The sequence below is a fragment of the Myxocyprinus asiaticus genome, chromosome 4, assembly GCF_019703515.2.
Source record: "Myxocyprinus asiaticus isolate MX2 ecotype Aquarium Trade chromosome 4, UBuf_Myxa_2, whole genome shotgun sequence".
Classification (NCBI taxonomy): Eukaryota; Metazoa; Chordata; class Actinopteri; order Cypriniformes; family Catostomidae; genus Myxocyprinus; species Myxocyprinus asiaticus.
In genome coordinates, this window is record NC_059347.1 from 52,325,533 (window position 1) to 52,340,991 (window position 15,459).

The 15,459-nt window shown below is 38.0% G+C and overlaps 1 protein-coding gene across 2 annotated transcripts in view; it reads left to right on the forward strand.

Annotated features, from left to right (window-relative positions):
• LOC127437044 (kremen protein 1-like) overlaps positions 1-15,459 on the forward strand; it is a 94,120-nt gene that overhangs the window by 42,705 nt on the left and 35,956 nt on the right. For both annotated transcript variants that reach the window (XM_051691692.1, XM_051691698.1), the window contains exon 3: positions 9,475-9,566. In XM_051691692.1, the coding sequence (XP_051547652.1) occupies positions 9,475-9,566 (92 nt within the window). The remainder of the gene's footprint in view (positions 1-9,474; positions 9,567-15,459) is intronic.

The following is a 15,459-nucleotide window of genomic DNA, read 5'->3' on the forward strand; positions in this document are numbered from 1 at the left end:
TGCTCACTCATGTTTTCTTTAAAAATGGTACATATATTACCAATTCTCCAAGGGTATGCAAACTTTTGAGCACAACTGTAGATCCAGAATTTATAGTGTATAATGTTATTTTAACATGGTTGACAGTGATTGGATGATGCTAGCCATTACTTTGAATCTGAATTATTTATGCTAATTTCTGATGTAATGTCTGTAACATTTCAAAGACATTAATAACCAACACTCCTCTAATTTGATTAAAAAAATCTGACTTTCTATAGCTTGGTATTATTTCAAATTTCACCATTTAGTCCTGCTGTCCACATGTGTACTGTCCCTTTAAATTATTTAAAGAGAAAATGACCAAGTAATTGACATTTTAAGTGATGTTAGAATTTTAATAACACATTCTTCATTATGTCAAATAAAAAGTGTAAGGGAATTGTCTCCACACTCTAGATCATTTCACACTTCACGTCCCTTAAACAGTGTTTTTTCTTGTGCATGGCCTTTGGATTATGAAAATGTTTTATTTTCATAAGGATCTTAAAAAACAATTTAGGCCTTAAACCAAACTAAATTATTCTGAATTCATTTCATGTTGTTAGATAAAAGCATTTGCATTCAAATTGTTCCTCAGAAAGTCTTAATGCAGCATTTGACTGTGGTCCATGAGTGCAGGTTTATTTTTTGTTCCTGTCATTATGTGGACTCGGCAGGGTTTGAAATTTTTACATTTGCAAAGTTGCCTCAAATCCCTCCAAAACAAACGCAGTAAAGCGACAGTGTGAGTGACTGACAGTCTCGTTCTCCTCTCAGATTCACTTTCTTTCCGAATACACTAACACTTGTAGGACAGCTGTTACAGGCAACAATGTATAATAGATATAAATCGTTATCTAACCAGTGTTTAACTACAGATAGACGCTGGAGTATTTGGTTCATTCACACATGTAACACAATATTCCAGCCATAGACTGTTTATAAAGTTTGTCAATTTGACAAAAAATTTATTTTTCTTGCTGTATAGCAGCATTACACTTTGCAGCCCTTTAGAGTTTCGAGTTTCTCACAGTTTTCTCAGCTGTTATGTCATTCTTCGGACTCAAGATAGAAGTAACTAGAGCATGATCAGAGCGCAAAGAGAGATTAGAAATGACATTTAAGGGCACTTGATTGCCATTACTATTTTAACTACTTAAAGGAATAGGTCACCCAAAAATAAAACTTTTGCCAACATATATTTTATCCTCATTGCTCAAATCCCTTATGCCTTTTCTTTTTCCTTGGAACACAAGATGAGTGATATAGGAAAATGCCCATGATGCTCTTTTCCATACAATGAACAAAGAAGTTATTGTGTGTATCATGAATGCACACGGTTTGAATGTCCAGATGGCAACATTTTCAATGAAGAATGACTTAAAATTCAGTCTATTACTCACAGAAAGCTAATGGCCTGAAGGATATGGCTTTAGAAGACTAATATAGTTATACAGCATTGAAGTCATGTGGCTTTTGACTTTGAAATCAAACTGTGTCATAACAGCCACTGGCCACCACTCACTTTCATTGTATGGAAAAGAGCAGCCTGAACATTCTGCTAAATAACTCATTTTGTGTTTCATGGAAGAAAAATGATGACAGTTTGTTAATTTTGGGTAAACTATTCCATTAAAGCTTATCTTGCCTGACTGTAACAGCATTACTATGGTGAGGGGTGCTGGGGTGACTTTGTGTGTGTGAGTGTGTGTGTGCAGATCCAGCAGACTGTATGATATGTGTGAAAGCTGGATTCAGAATGGCAGACAGAGATTAAGAGGGGCAGATCACCATCAGGAACAACAGTGTTGATTTTAGGCACATGGTTGTGTGGCGTTATGTCTCCCGGTGTTCTGTGTCGTAACAGACTTTAGGATTTCGCTCGGGACGATTGTGCCAAACAGGCTAAAACAATATGGACTTCCAGAAGTCAGTCTGTCTGTTTGTCTGTCTGTCTGTCTGTCTTCACGTTCAAGTAGCTGATTCAAAAATCAATAGTGTATTTTCAACGGTTAGCAAGAGGCCAGGAAAAGAGACAGGTGTGTTTTAAATAAAAATAAAAATAAAATATTTGCGTAGTGGAAGTTTTTCAGTCCCAATTACGTGTTCAGAAGGAATGGTTCTGGAAATCTGCAAGTTTGTGTGTTTCTTTAATGATGTCATAAACTGTGTTTGCATCTCTTTGTTGGCTTGTCTAAACACCATTTGACTTGAAAGGAGGAAACTGCAGTCTTGGCATGTGAGAGAGGGAGAGAAAGAGAGAGAAATGGAGGTGCCAAGTCCTAATAGCCCTCACATTTCATCTTTATTGTGTGCTGTAACATAGCTATGAAAACATTGAGAGATGGGCCTGAAAGGAAACCTCTTATTAATTGTGAATAAAAGGATCTGAGAGTGTTGGATAGTGAAAGGGAAAGGTCAACATCTCCTCTGCTTCCTCAGAGATATGTGCCCTCCCTGCCTCTCATTTTATACCTCCTAATAGCCAAGCCAACCCTTAGAAAGCTAGCATAAATTCTAGTTTTTAAGGATTAGTAATAATCACCTATAAATGACCCATTGTTGTCCTTCCTCTCTACACAGTGCCAATGGATAGTGCCTCACTTTAAAGCTTAAAAGGTATCAAAGTTATCATAAAAGCAGTGTTAATCGAAATTACTGATGGAAATGTTTCTTGACAAAGGGTTTTTTGATTTTGTCAAAGATAACGAAGACAGGATGAAAAAGATTCATCATAACAATAATGAAATGATTTTAATTTCAGCAATGTTGACAATTATTATGAGGAAAAACAATTACTGAACAGTGCACAAACAGAAGAAGAAACTTCTAGAGAAACATCTGTTTTCAAATGGGTTAATTACCTGACTCAAACGAGTGATTAAAATGAGATGAATCACTATATTCACAACATATATGTAATATTACAACTTACATCTGCACAGACAATGAAGCAAATGAACAAATGAACTAAGTTATGTGCTATAATATGTAACTTGCGTCTTAAAAATTTGTTACACGCAATGCAGTATCCTAAACTGTCTGAAACTCAGAAAATTTATTAAAATCTCTAAAGCATGAAAAATTTTCAATACTGTAACTTATTTAGATAAAACTGCAGTATATATTTATTATATTATTTCAGGAGCTCAGGTTTTCACAACAAGCACAGGTGTATTTTTTTATTTTTTTTATTTTTTATGTTTAATACATGTTTAAAATAATAAATGTTTATTTATTTTTTTAAATTTTTGATGTATATTTGGTCTGCACTTGTCACACGTTTTTGTCCTTTTGCAGATAATCATCAACTAAAATATGTTATTTTCTTTTATTAAAATTATATGCATTTTAGTCAAAATATCCTTTAAATTTAGTCAATATTTCGTCATGTCGTATTCTTTAATTTTAGTTATAATGACTAAAAAGTTGTTAAAAAAAAATTTAAAATGGCTAAAATTGATGAATATGACGACAAAATATTTACTAAATTGAAAAGACGTTTTTGTAAAAACACAAAAACTATAAACTACCTCAGACCACCTGTCATATAGAGACAAGTTTTTGCAATCCAATCAATTCCAATAAAACCGATAAAATCAATCCTCGCCCTACATTTTTCTTCTCATTGAATATCCTATGTCACTTGGAAATTACATAATCAAAGTTAATTGGGTTGCGAACAACGTTTTATGTTGAAATTGTTTCCCAGAAAGTATTTTATGTTTTATTTAGTTTACCTCCTCAATCCATCAAATCTGTATTGTTTGTGTAATTGTAAACAACCATCTACCCCATTTGTGCCTTTGCCTTGATTCAGCTGGTTATTGTTTACACTGTTGTTTACTTGGCTGTGAAATTGATTGTGTCATTATCCACTTTCAGATGCAAGTTTAGTGAAGCAGGCTTTGTATTGGCAGATAATACTGCAAGTGTGTTCGTACGTGACATAGATAAAATAGACTGTGTCAACCAAACAAACGATGGACAAGCATCTCCAATGATTTTATAGAACCTTTTGTAAAAGCCGTAGCATTGTTAGCTACATCAAATATACATCAGTGTCTATTTACCTGCTTTGTTTGGTATTTATTGAGATGTATAGATATCAGCTTGTGCAGGTCAATGCTTGAATCTCATTAATGCTGTAGCACATGTTTGCCATGTTGACCGAACCAGACTTAAAGTCTATTAGGCAAATTTCCCTCCCTGATATTTGCTTTGGTTACTGCTTAACTGCAGCAGGCTAAAAGTGTGGCTTAGGTGTTCAGGGAAAAAAAGGGTATTTTCAGCCATTCCCTACTATAGATTTTGCATGCTTTTGTTGTTAAAGAATCTGTGTTTTATTTTTTATGAATAGCTCTGTGCCAAAGTTTTACAAGTTTATCATAAATTTTATGATTATGGCGCATGGAAAGCAGTTATTAAAGAAAGGCTTTTGAACCCAGGCCAGACAAGAACAGCTGGTTTTCTCTCAGTTCAGATGACTAGTAATGCTGAAACAAATCAGAATGAGAATATGTTCCAGTGTTTCCCCTATATGGATTTTGCAGCGGTGCTGCGCCACTGCTGAATTATGTGCGCCGCTGTTGGGATTTCACATGGTTAATTTAATATTCATGACGCAACATAACGCTTGCCAGCCCCAGTCAGCTGCGAAAGGGACCCCACCACACACACACACACACACACACACACACACACACACACACACACACACACACAAATACACGCACTTACTCACAGTGACATCACCACATAACAACACATGTCAAACTTGCTTCATTTCAAGTGGGCCACGAGCTCATTTCTGAAAAGTATGATGGCAGAGGATCGCAATGTTTCACTAAACAATCAGTTAGGGCTTTCCTCGTGAATATAAATGAGCCTTCCCCTGTCATCTGTATGTTTTGGAATACATTTTGCTCACTTAAAAAGGGGAATGCAACAGTGCTACACTGTTCAATTATCAACAAGGCTTAATCATAGCAGCACGCGGGCAGAGCAGGTGTGGTCATTCGTGCACTGGTCTCCACCGAACAACAGACTATTTTAAATGTGCCTGTGAACCAGTGAGATGCACGCCGGGGATTGCAAAACCCGTTTGAATGTGGTACAGAACTGTCTGTTGCAAAACCTTGTCTCGGTGATGAAACTAGTTTAAAACAAACAGCCCCCTCATTCTAAACGGCACTGACAAAGAAAACAGGAGAATATATAAATTAGAAGGCTTTTCTATTCTCAAATCACAACACTTACAAAAATGTACCATAGATTTACTGTAGTAACACTAACTGTACTGTATTACCTATGGTAGTTGTGGCAGAAAAACTTTCTAAATGTATTTAGACTGCTGTTTTTTCATTGCAAAAATGCCATAGTTCTTTATATAGAAACCATAGTTACTAATCATGGTAGTGAAGGGCCATGCATGGTTTTACCTATGGTTACCATGAACTATTACAAATATCATTGTTCAAATTATGGATACTGTAACAAGGTAAAAGGGAAAGGAGGAGGCGAGAACTGGCTTAACAACATAAGATTAACTTAAATAAAAAGACAAACACATGCCGGGCAGCTGCCCGTAACTCTCTCTCTCCGTAACTGCTCCAGTCGCCTTTATCCCTCTCGAGGGCTTGATTAGCCTGATTAGGGGCCGGGTGTGCAGCATCACAACCCGGCCCCGCCCTCCTCCCAGCCACACTTCTTCAGACCTGGGAGGGTGACAAGGGGAGGGAAAAACAACAACAAAAAAGGAGAGGGAAAGGCCAACACGGAGTGACAGCGGGAGAGAGAGAGGAGAGAGAGAGAAAAAAAAAACGTATTCGCCAGTTCTCCGATACTCTGTAGCCTGGTCCTCGGCCACTCCTCCACCCTCTAGTGGACAACAGCCACGCCTCCACGGGCAGATCGGAGGCAGTCCTCCGGCCTCTGGTGGAGCCACGTTTTTGGTGGACGGAAGGGGTCTGCTCCGCCCCTGCCAGCAGCCCTGACCGCTCCAGGCGGTCAGCTAGGAGCCCCTCCTCCCCTTGTGGTTGGCGGCTGTTCCTCCGCTCTCAGGCGACCAGGCTTCTCCGTCCCCTGGCGGATGGCTGCGGCTGCTCCGTTGGGGTGGATGATAGTGGTGAGGACTCTACTACAGCGCATCCCTCCTCCATCGCGGGTTGCAGCACCAGTGTAACAAGGTAAAAGGGAAAGGAGGAGGCGAGAACCGGCTTAACAACATAAATAATCATTTAATGATTAACTTAAACAAAAAGACAAACACATGCCGGGCAGCTGCCCGTAACTCACTCTCTCTGGAACTGCTGCCTTCGGTGGCCTTTATCCCTCTCGAGGGCTTGATTAGCCTGATTAGGGGCCGGGTGTGCAGCATCACGACCCGGCCCCGCCCTACTCCCTGCCACAGATACTGTGGAAGATCTATGGTGCATTTTCATAATTATGGACCAAGCTATTAGTTTTCCATCTGTGTAAAATCTGTACTCTTGTAATGCCCTCTGATTGTAGGAAAATGTAAGTTGTTTTGTTTGCCTTCAGAAATTCCAAGAGATGACTGTAATTTAATTAGCTGGAGCCTGATCAGAGGAATCTGTAAAGAAGACCCAACTTAGTCACACTGTCAGAATATTTCAATTTAGCCATATAAATTAGGTGTTCACAGCTGTTACTGTTATGTCATAATTTTCATCTGCATCCCAACCTCAAAATCAATGCAGTACTGTCAAATGTGCATTTCAATGCACATAACATGTAATATTATTTGCATGGGTGCTACCAAAGCAGGTGCTGGTGCAACATTTTCAGTGGGCCTTTTGAGGGCAGAAATAAACCCTGATGTGGCCTATGCTGAAATTGAGTTTGACATCCCTGTTTTAATCTATTCTTTGACCAACACGCATTAATATGGGTCCGGTGTTGTGGGCTTGTGGATGTGTGCACAACAGCACCGCTGCTGAAAAAATCCTTGGGGAAACACTGTGTTCTGTAGCTGTAACAATAAAACATAACTGCTCAACACAGTGCTCTTACACATCAGTTTATTCTCAGACCTATTGTTGCAATGATCTTTGTGGTCACCTTTCATTTTTTGTTTGTGGAAAACTGTGCAGAAAATGTTCCTATGATACAATTAGAAAATAATTAGGCAGTAAGAGTGTAGAGCTGTGAAATGATGATGTGATAATTGGTCTTGAATTAAATTGATGAGATGTTTAAGGACTTATTAAAATCTTTGATTTTTGATTGGATAGACAAATGGCAGTCAGACAGACAGAGATAGATAGATAGATAGACAGACAGACAGACAGATAGACAGACAGACAGATAGACTGCACAAAACTGTAATCAGTAAACATTACATGGCAATTAACACAATATGCACAGTGACCACTAAAAAGCGATCTCATCTGTCATTGTTCTTTCCTAAGGGCAGTTCTAAAGCCCTGCCATCACTTTAAGAAGTCATAAATCCCCACATGTCCAAAGGCAGGGTTTTTTCACCATCCCATTATCCAGCCAGAACAGATTATGTGCTCGTCATTACGGTAACACATGAAAGATGCTGAGATTCTTTATTCACTCTCAGAAGGGACTTGACCCTGCAGGCATCACTGGACACACACGCATACACTTATCATTATAGAAATACACCCTAGCACACACACATACTGTATGCTCATACACGTCCACACATTTCAAGGAGACCCCGAGGGCAAACAGGGCTGCGTTTGGTGATCAAAGTCACCTATTATATCTGGTCTGGGAGTGCACCCCTGCATTCTCTGTAGTAGTGCTTTTCTCTCACCCTTGGGGGGAGGAGTGGTGTGATTAGAGGTTTTAAACGCAAGATGAATTAACCCCAGAGGCAATCTGGATCAAATGAAGCCATATAGGAACCTGGCACAATGTATGACACTAGTTTATGTGTGTGCATGCAAGCAGGGATAGAAATCATAAGGAATTTAACCATTTTAAAGGGATAATTTTCTCTAAGATGAAAATTCTGTAAATATTTACTCACCCTCATGTTGTTCTAAACCCATAAAACTTTTGTTTACACAGACTTTTTAGAGTCATGATTACTGTGGAGTCAATACAGTAATTGATTTTATACATTAAATAAAAGTTTAAAACATCGGTTTATGGTTCCAACCCTATTCAAATGCGTTTTTGATTAATTTAAAAGAACTGGCTTATAAGAGTAATTTGTTTGGTAATTGGACTACAGTGGTCATGCTGTATGTTTCGCGCTGTAGAAACACCATCACATTATTTAGGTATTTTAGTACGGTGTTCTGTCCGCACTGGTGGAAGAATGTATGTTTGAGAACTGTTAACGCAACCAAAAGTAACAAAACTCAATTGGTTCCGGTTTGTGCTGGTTGCTTTTATAATTTATAATCTAATCTTCCCTATTCACTCTCAATTGCCCTTAAGACTTCAGCACCAAACAGGTGTCTTTACTGAAGAGAAGAATACATTTTTCAAAATGCCAAGCAAAGTAGCCATTATATTTCACTGAGTCATAATGCAAATCCCATCAGGCCTATCAGGCTTGTCGCTCTTGATTGTTGAAATACACACTCCGCTCCAAAAGCCAGACTGGTTTGTTAGCAGGTCAGATCTCATTCTCCTTCACAGAAAAAAAAAAAAAAACAACAGGAGGGAGAAAAGGTGATGTTTTGCTGACTCCAACCATGAGGTTAAGTTTCCTCGGACACAAAAAGAAAGCCCCTGAAAAGGCACTTCATTCAATACACTTTCCTGTTGTAAAGCCAGAAAAAAAGAAGCTGGAAAGTGTTTTTGATAGGGGAAGAAAAGACTGTGGCACAACCTTTTGATTCCACCTCACAATGGATGAAATCAGATAGCTGTCGCCTCAGGGTCTAGCTGGAGATGTTGCATTGCAGCTCCTCAAAGGCAAGAAGAATAGCTTTTCTCGCTATTATCATTATTTCTGATGGAGCAGGGTACCCAAAGTGCATGCGAAGGGGACTCGGTCAGACCGTTTTATGATGAATGTTCTTTCGTGAAGAAATCGACAAATCACTGCCTCATCTGGCAGTGTAGTTATAATCAATACCCTGTTTGATGGCTTCTGGGGGTTTGGCGGTAGGCATCAAGCTTGAAAGAATGCACCAGAGAACTAAAAGAGGTTTTAAAGCAGACAAAGCCAGTGAACTCCACAGGTCACTGTCTGGACAGGAACAAAGCCCTTCACTAGGCCAGCGTGTAGACGCTGGGCTAAATGTGGACATGCTTCGATAGTCAGGGCAGGGGGAGAGAAAGAGTCTCAATAAAGCACATAGGTTCCCTCGGTTTTTGGAATTTGTGTCTGACTGACAACCCATGAAGAGGCTTTTCTTTGGTGTGACAGCTATACTTGAAGTAAATTATCTGGTTTTAACAGTCTGTCTCTCTCTGTCTCTCTCTCTCTCTCTCACACAGGAACCCAGATGGAGATGTTCGACCATGGTGTTACATTGCAGATCTTGAGGATGGAATCTACTGGAAGTACTGTGACATTCCGACCTGTCAAAGTGAGTGTTTTGAGAAGCACTAGGAGTGTGGCGATGAAAACATCATTTCAAAGCAGCTTTACAGAAAATCATGCTTTAACAGAAAATGAAACTAATGTCTGTAAAGTCTTAGAGTCATCATTGTGCAGTTTGATTAAAATATGATTGTAAATTGTCTAAATATAAATAAGTAAATAATTAAATAATAATTATATTTGGAACCCCAGTGAGCAATCCAAAGGAGACTGTGGTAAGGAACACAAAACTTCATGCAGGTTAATGGAGAAAAATAACCTTGGGAGAAACCAGGCTCACTGTGGGGGTCAGTAACCCTCTGCCTAAACAGCATGAATATAAGCCAATGTTAGTTATTTATGTGTAGTGCAAGTCATGGTTTAAATCAGTAAACTGTGTTCAGGGCTAATGTTTAAACAACAAGTTCTTGTACGAACTGTAAGATTAATGACTAATGTCTTTGAAATCCATCCTGGATTAAAAGCAGAAGTTCACATAGATGCATTGTCTTTTGTTATTTGGCTGATGGCTGAAGGCTTTTGTTGGCAATTAATTGATAGTCTATGTATTCCATTTTAAGAGTGCAGGCAGAGATCAGTGAGGTGTATTGCAGTTCAACTGGCAGGTCATTTTGGTGAGGACCATCGTAAACCCAAGGTTTAGGCAGTCGCACATGAAGTATCCCTTATCTTACAGTTGGAGTTGGTATCAGTTCATCCTCTGTGAAGTCCATCATAATAGATTGAAGTGACATCTGACTGGCACAGACTGCAGTTAGTTGTCATCACTTAGTGACACATAGCAGTGGGAGTCGGACACCAAGCAGGACCAGAGCTGGATCTTGCAGGATATGAATCCCAAGGTTGAGACAGGGAAATAAATAGAATAATATTAATGTAGATGCCTTTCAATTTATTGCAAAGTTATAGAATATGAGAAGTGTTCCTGGTTCCGGCAGACCTAACTAAAGCAGCATAACCATGAGTTGATGGATAAATTAGGTGTATGCCTGGCTGAATAGATGAGTCTTTATTCTAGACTTAAACTGAGAGGGTGTGTCTGAGTCCCGAACAGTGTTAGGAAGACTATTCCATAGTTTAGGAGCCAAACAGGAAAAGGATCTACCTCCTTTTGTGGATTTTGATATTCTAGGTACTAATAACAGGCCAGAATTTTGCGATCGTAATGAACGTGATGGATTATAGCATGATAGAAGGTCACTTAAGTACTTTGGAGCTAGACCATTCAAAGCTTTGTACGTAGTTAATAGAATTTTCAAATTAATACGAAATTTTACAGGTAGCCAATGTAACAACGATAAAAGGTAACACTTTATTTTGATGGTCCCAAATAGATATTTAACTGACTATAAGTGACTTATCAACTGGCTTGCTATAGCTAGTAAACAGTGTTTTAACAAACATTCAGTAGACTTTCAGTAGCCTGAATATAGATCTCTATTAATGACTTACTTACATTATTGTTGAGAACATCAGTTCATTAAAAGGTTCATTAGAAGATGACGTAATAGTACATTCACTGAGAGTCAAATGATAGATTAGCTGCTTATTTTTAGAGGTTTTGGTCCAATAATTAGTACCTCTGTTTTGTCAGAATTGTGATGGAGGAAATTTCTACCCATCCAATATTTGATTTCATTGAAAGATTCCGCAAATTTGGAGAATTGTGAAATTTTGGTGGGTTTTGAAGTAATATAAAGTTGGGTATCATCGCATAACAGTGAAAACTTATTCCACGATTCCTGATAATGTCTCCCACGGGAAAAATATATAAGGAGAAAAGCAGAGGCCCTAAAATGTATCCCTGTGGCACTACATACTTAACTTTTGTTTGATCTAACGATTCCTCATTTACACAGACAAAGTGGTAGCGGTCTGATAAATAGGACCTGAACCATGCTAATGCCTGTCCACAAATGCCAACATAATTTCAAGCTTATCCAAGAGATCTATGGTGATCTATGGTGTCGAATGTGGCACTAAGATCTAAAAATGCTAGAAGAGAAATACAGCTGCGATCAGATGATAAGAGCAAGTCATTTGTAACTCTGATAAGTGCTGTCTCTGTACTGTGATGAGGCCTAAAGCCTGACTAAAATTGTTCATACCATTTCTCTGTAAAAATGAACATAGTTGGGAGGACTCTACCTTTTATAGTATTTTTCGACATAAATGGGAGACTTGAAATCGGTGTATAATTAGCCAACTCTCCAGGATCAAGCTGTGGCTTCTTAATAAGCGGTTTGATAACTGCCAGTTTAAAGTTTCTTGGTACATGCCCTAAGGATAGCGAGGAGTTAATAATATTAAGAAGAGGTTCTGAGATTACAGGGAATACCACTTTTAAGAGCTTAGTTGGTATTGGATCAAACATTCACGTTGTTGCTTTTGATGTTTCAGTAAGTTTTGTTAGCTTTTCCTGACCTATGACAGTAAAGGATTGAAGTTGCTTGTGGGGAAAATTATGAGGCACTGTTTTTTGAGGTGCTGTTGTAGACAGTTGCATAATTCCAATTTTATTTCTGATACTTTCAATTTTATCAGTAAAGAAATTCATGAAGTCAGTATTATTGTGCTGCAATGGAATATCTGGTTCAGTCGAGGCTGTATTTCTGACCAAGTTAGCCACAGTAAACACACAATAAACACCTAGGATTGTTGTGATTATTTTCTATGAGTTTGCTAAAATATGCTGACCTGGCAGCTTTTAGTGCCTGTCTGTAGCTACAGACACTATCCTTCTATGCACCGCGAAATACCTCTAATATTTAACTTTACAGTAATATTTATAGTTGGGCTGCCCCTGACCAAAGATTTTCCTAGTCGACTAGTAGCCATTAATTTAAGCCATTAGTCGACTAGTCACATGTTTATGATATTAATTGAATTACTTAAATATATATATATATATTGGGGGGCATCAGAAAATGGTTTGAGTTCCAGGGCTGAGAAAGAATGTTATAAGTAACATTGCTAAAACTGTTCTTCATTACAGAGAAATACTAAACCGTAATAATGAGCCTTTAAAATATAAAATTTAAAAGCACATGAACGAAGCGAGCTGCAGCGACACCAGCAAAAGCAGTAATGATTCTGAATGTGTCAGAAAAACCAGCAAGGAGACTGTCTGAACATTTTGTTAATTTATAGAGAGAAATGCACATTAGGGTTTTGCCGACAGATGATGATCTCGGGGATTGACGATGGTCAGAGTGATCGCCAATAGCCGATGCCTTTGACGATGTCAAGACGATATTTGGCTCATTTTCCCATTATTGTGTAACATTATTATTATTATTATTATTATTAGGCTATTATTATTATCAAATTAATATTACAAATAATTTGCCCATAGACACACAGACACACGCTTGAAGAAAAACACTTTATTATATTATTCAGAACAGATGACAGAAAAGACGTCTATGCGCATGTATGACACGCTGTTTGTACGGAGGCGTGCAGTCTTGTGGAACACGTGCATGTAAAAGGTTCTCACTCTTTCTTTGTTTCTGTTTTCTGAATTTTTTTGCAAGAACAGTATCATCTATGAGTGCTGCAAATGACCTCAGACATCTCAGCTCAGGAGGTGCTTTGAGTTCAGTTCCCTTTATTTCCACAGAGCAGTTCATTGTGACCACAACTCTGCAGCCTATACATCTGTGATTACAACATAAAATAATACAAAAACACGTTCACCACGAACCATGATTTATATTTCAGTGATTATTACCATCATAATGATTATTTTTACATTTATAATTGTTTTTATGTCTTAATTTGTGTAAGTAATTTTCCACCTGCATGTTTAGACGGATACTTGCCTGACAGTAAATGGAAAGGTGGTTACTTATATATATATTATTTTTTTGATCACTTCATTATTTTATTTGCTTTTTCATTTCATTTGGAGTGCAGTTTGAATTTAGAAATGTATTTGATTTAAGTTTTTTAAATAAATTAATTTAATTTTCAATGTAAAATCACTAAAGCAAGAGTATTCACCGATCCCTCAGCCCAGGGGTTGCCGATGTAATTGGATATTGAATTCAAAATAATTTTGCACGCTAAAAGTCTGGTGTTGGCTTTAGAAAAACCGAAGAGCACATAAAGAAAGCAACTTGGTGAAAAACAAAAACAATCTGTAGGTTCCCATCATCATGATTATGAAACTAAAGTTATGAAATGCAAAACATTTTCAGAACTATTTTGGAAGGAAAATTGACTGTAATTGTTCCATCAAAAATCACACTGTCCCAGCATGCACAGATACTTTTGTGTTTCCTGTCAGCACTTGATGTTTTTGCGTTCTCCACCCAGAGAGCGTACACAAGTTTGTGTGTCTATGTGTATTTAAAGGTATGTGTGCACCACAAAACTTTTAGATCTGTATTACCTCAACATTGATAATTCACGTTTTCTAAACTATAATCAACATTGTTCATAGAATCAATAGAAAATTCTTTCTCTTTCTTTGGCTGAGTATTAATGAATAAGTCTTTCTGTGCACGTCTCGAGGGCAGATGTGTGTGTGCATGCGTATACGAGTGCAAACTCATTTTCCTGTCAATCAAATTTGTGTAATCCCACTAAGCATGTTTTCTACTGTACAGGCAGAGAAAGAGAGAGAATGTGTGTGTGTGTAATCTGATAGCCCCTTCTCTTCAGTTTCATCTCACCACACTAATCACACCCCATAAACAAGAGCTGACACACAGTATCACAGCACGGGGTGTGTGAATACAGCGCTCAACAGCTGTGGCATGCAGCACCAGGACATCCTATTAGTAAGATCAAGACAAGTAAATGTATAAATGTAAAAGACATATTTTGGTAAATTGCAAAAACATGGAAGAAGCTCAATTAACATGATAAAAGACCTTAGTTAGAGTAGACAGCACATTTAATTTAATGCTAATGAAAACAAAGCTGTGGGGGATAGAAGTTGATTAAAGATGTCAAGGTCATGTCTACACTCACTGAGCACTTTATTAGGAACACTATGGTCCTAATAAAGTGCCCAGCGTGGTCTTCTGCTGTTGTAGCCCATTCGCCTCAAGGTTCGACGTGTTGTGCAGTCTGAGATGCTATTCTGCTAACTGCAATTGTACTGAGGGGTTATCTAAATTACCGCAGGCTTTCTGTCAGCTCATACCAGTCTGACCATTCTCCATTGACCTCTCTCATCAACAAGCACCATTCTGAGTAAATTCTAGAGACTGTTGTGCATGAAAATCCCAGGAGATCAGCATTTACAGAAATACTCAAACCAGGCCATCTGGCACCAAAAATCATGCCACGGTCGAAATCACTGAGATCAAATTTTTTCCCCATTCTGATGGTTGATGTGAAAATTAACTGAAGCTCCTGATCTGTATCTGCATGATTTTATGCATTGCACTGCTTGCATGCAATTGGCTAATTAGATAATCGCATGAATAAGTAGGTGTACAGGTGTTCCTAATAAAGTGCTCGGTGACTGTAATTTTCACCACCCATTGTTTTTCATCCACTAGAAAGTTTTTTGGAAAGCAGAATTTACAACCTTTTTCGGCTGATTTTGAATAGACTGTACTGCAGTTTTTCCTCATCTTATTTTCGTTTGCTTAAAATATGGTGTCTGCTTTGACTTATCCATAAGACTCCAGTGGTTAAATCAGTATCTTCATAAGTGATATGATAGGTGTGTGTGAGAAACAGATCAATATTTAAGCCCTTTTTTTACCATAAATCTCCACTTTCACTTTCACATTCTTCTTCTTTAGAAGAATGATTTAACCACTGGAGTTTTATGGATTACTTTTATGCTGCCTTTGTGTGATATATTTACTTCCATTGAATGGACCTACTGAGCTGAGATATTCTTCTAAAAATCCATA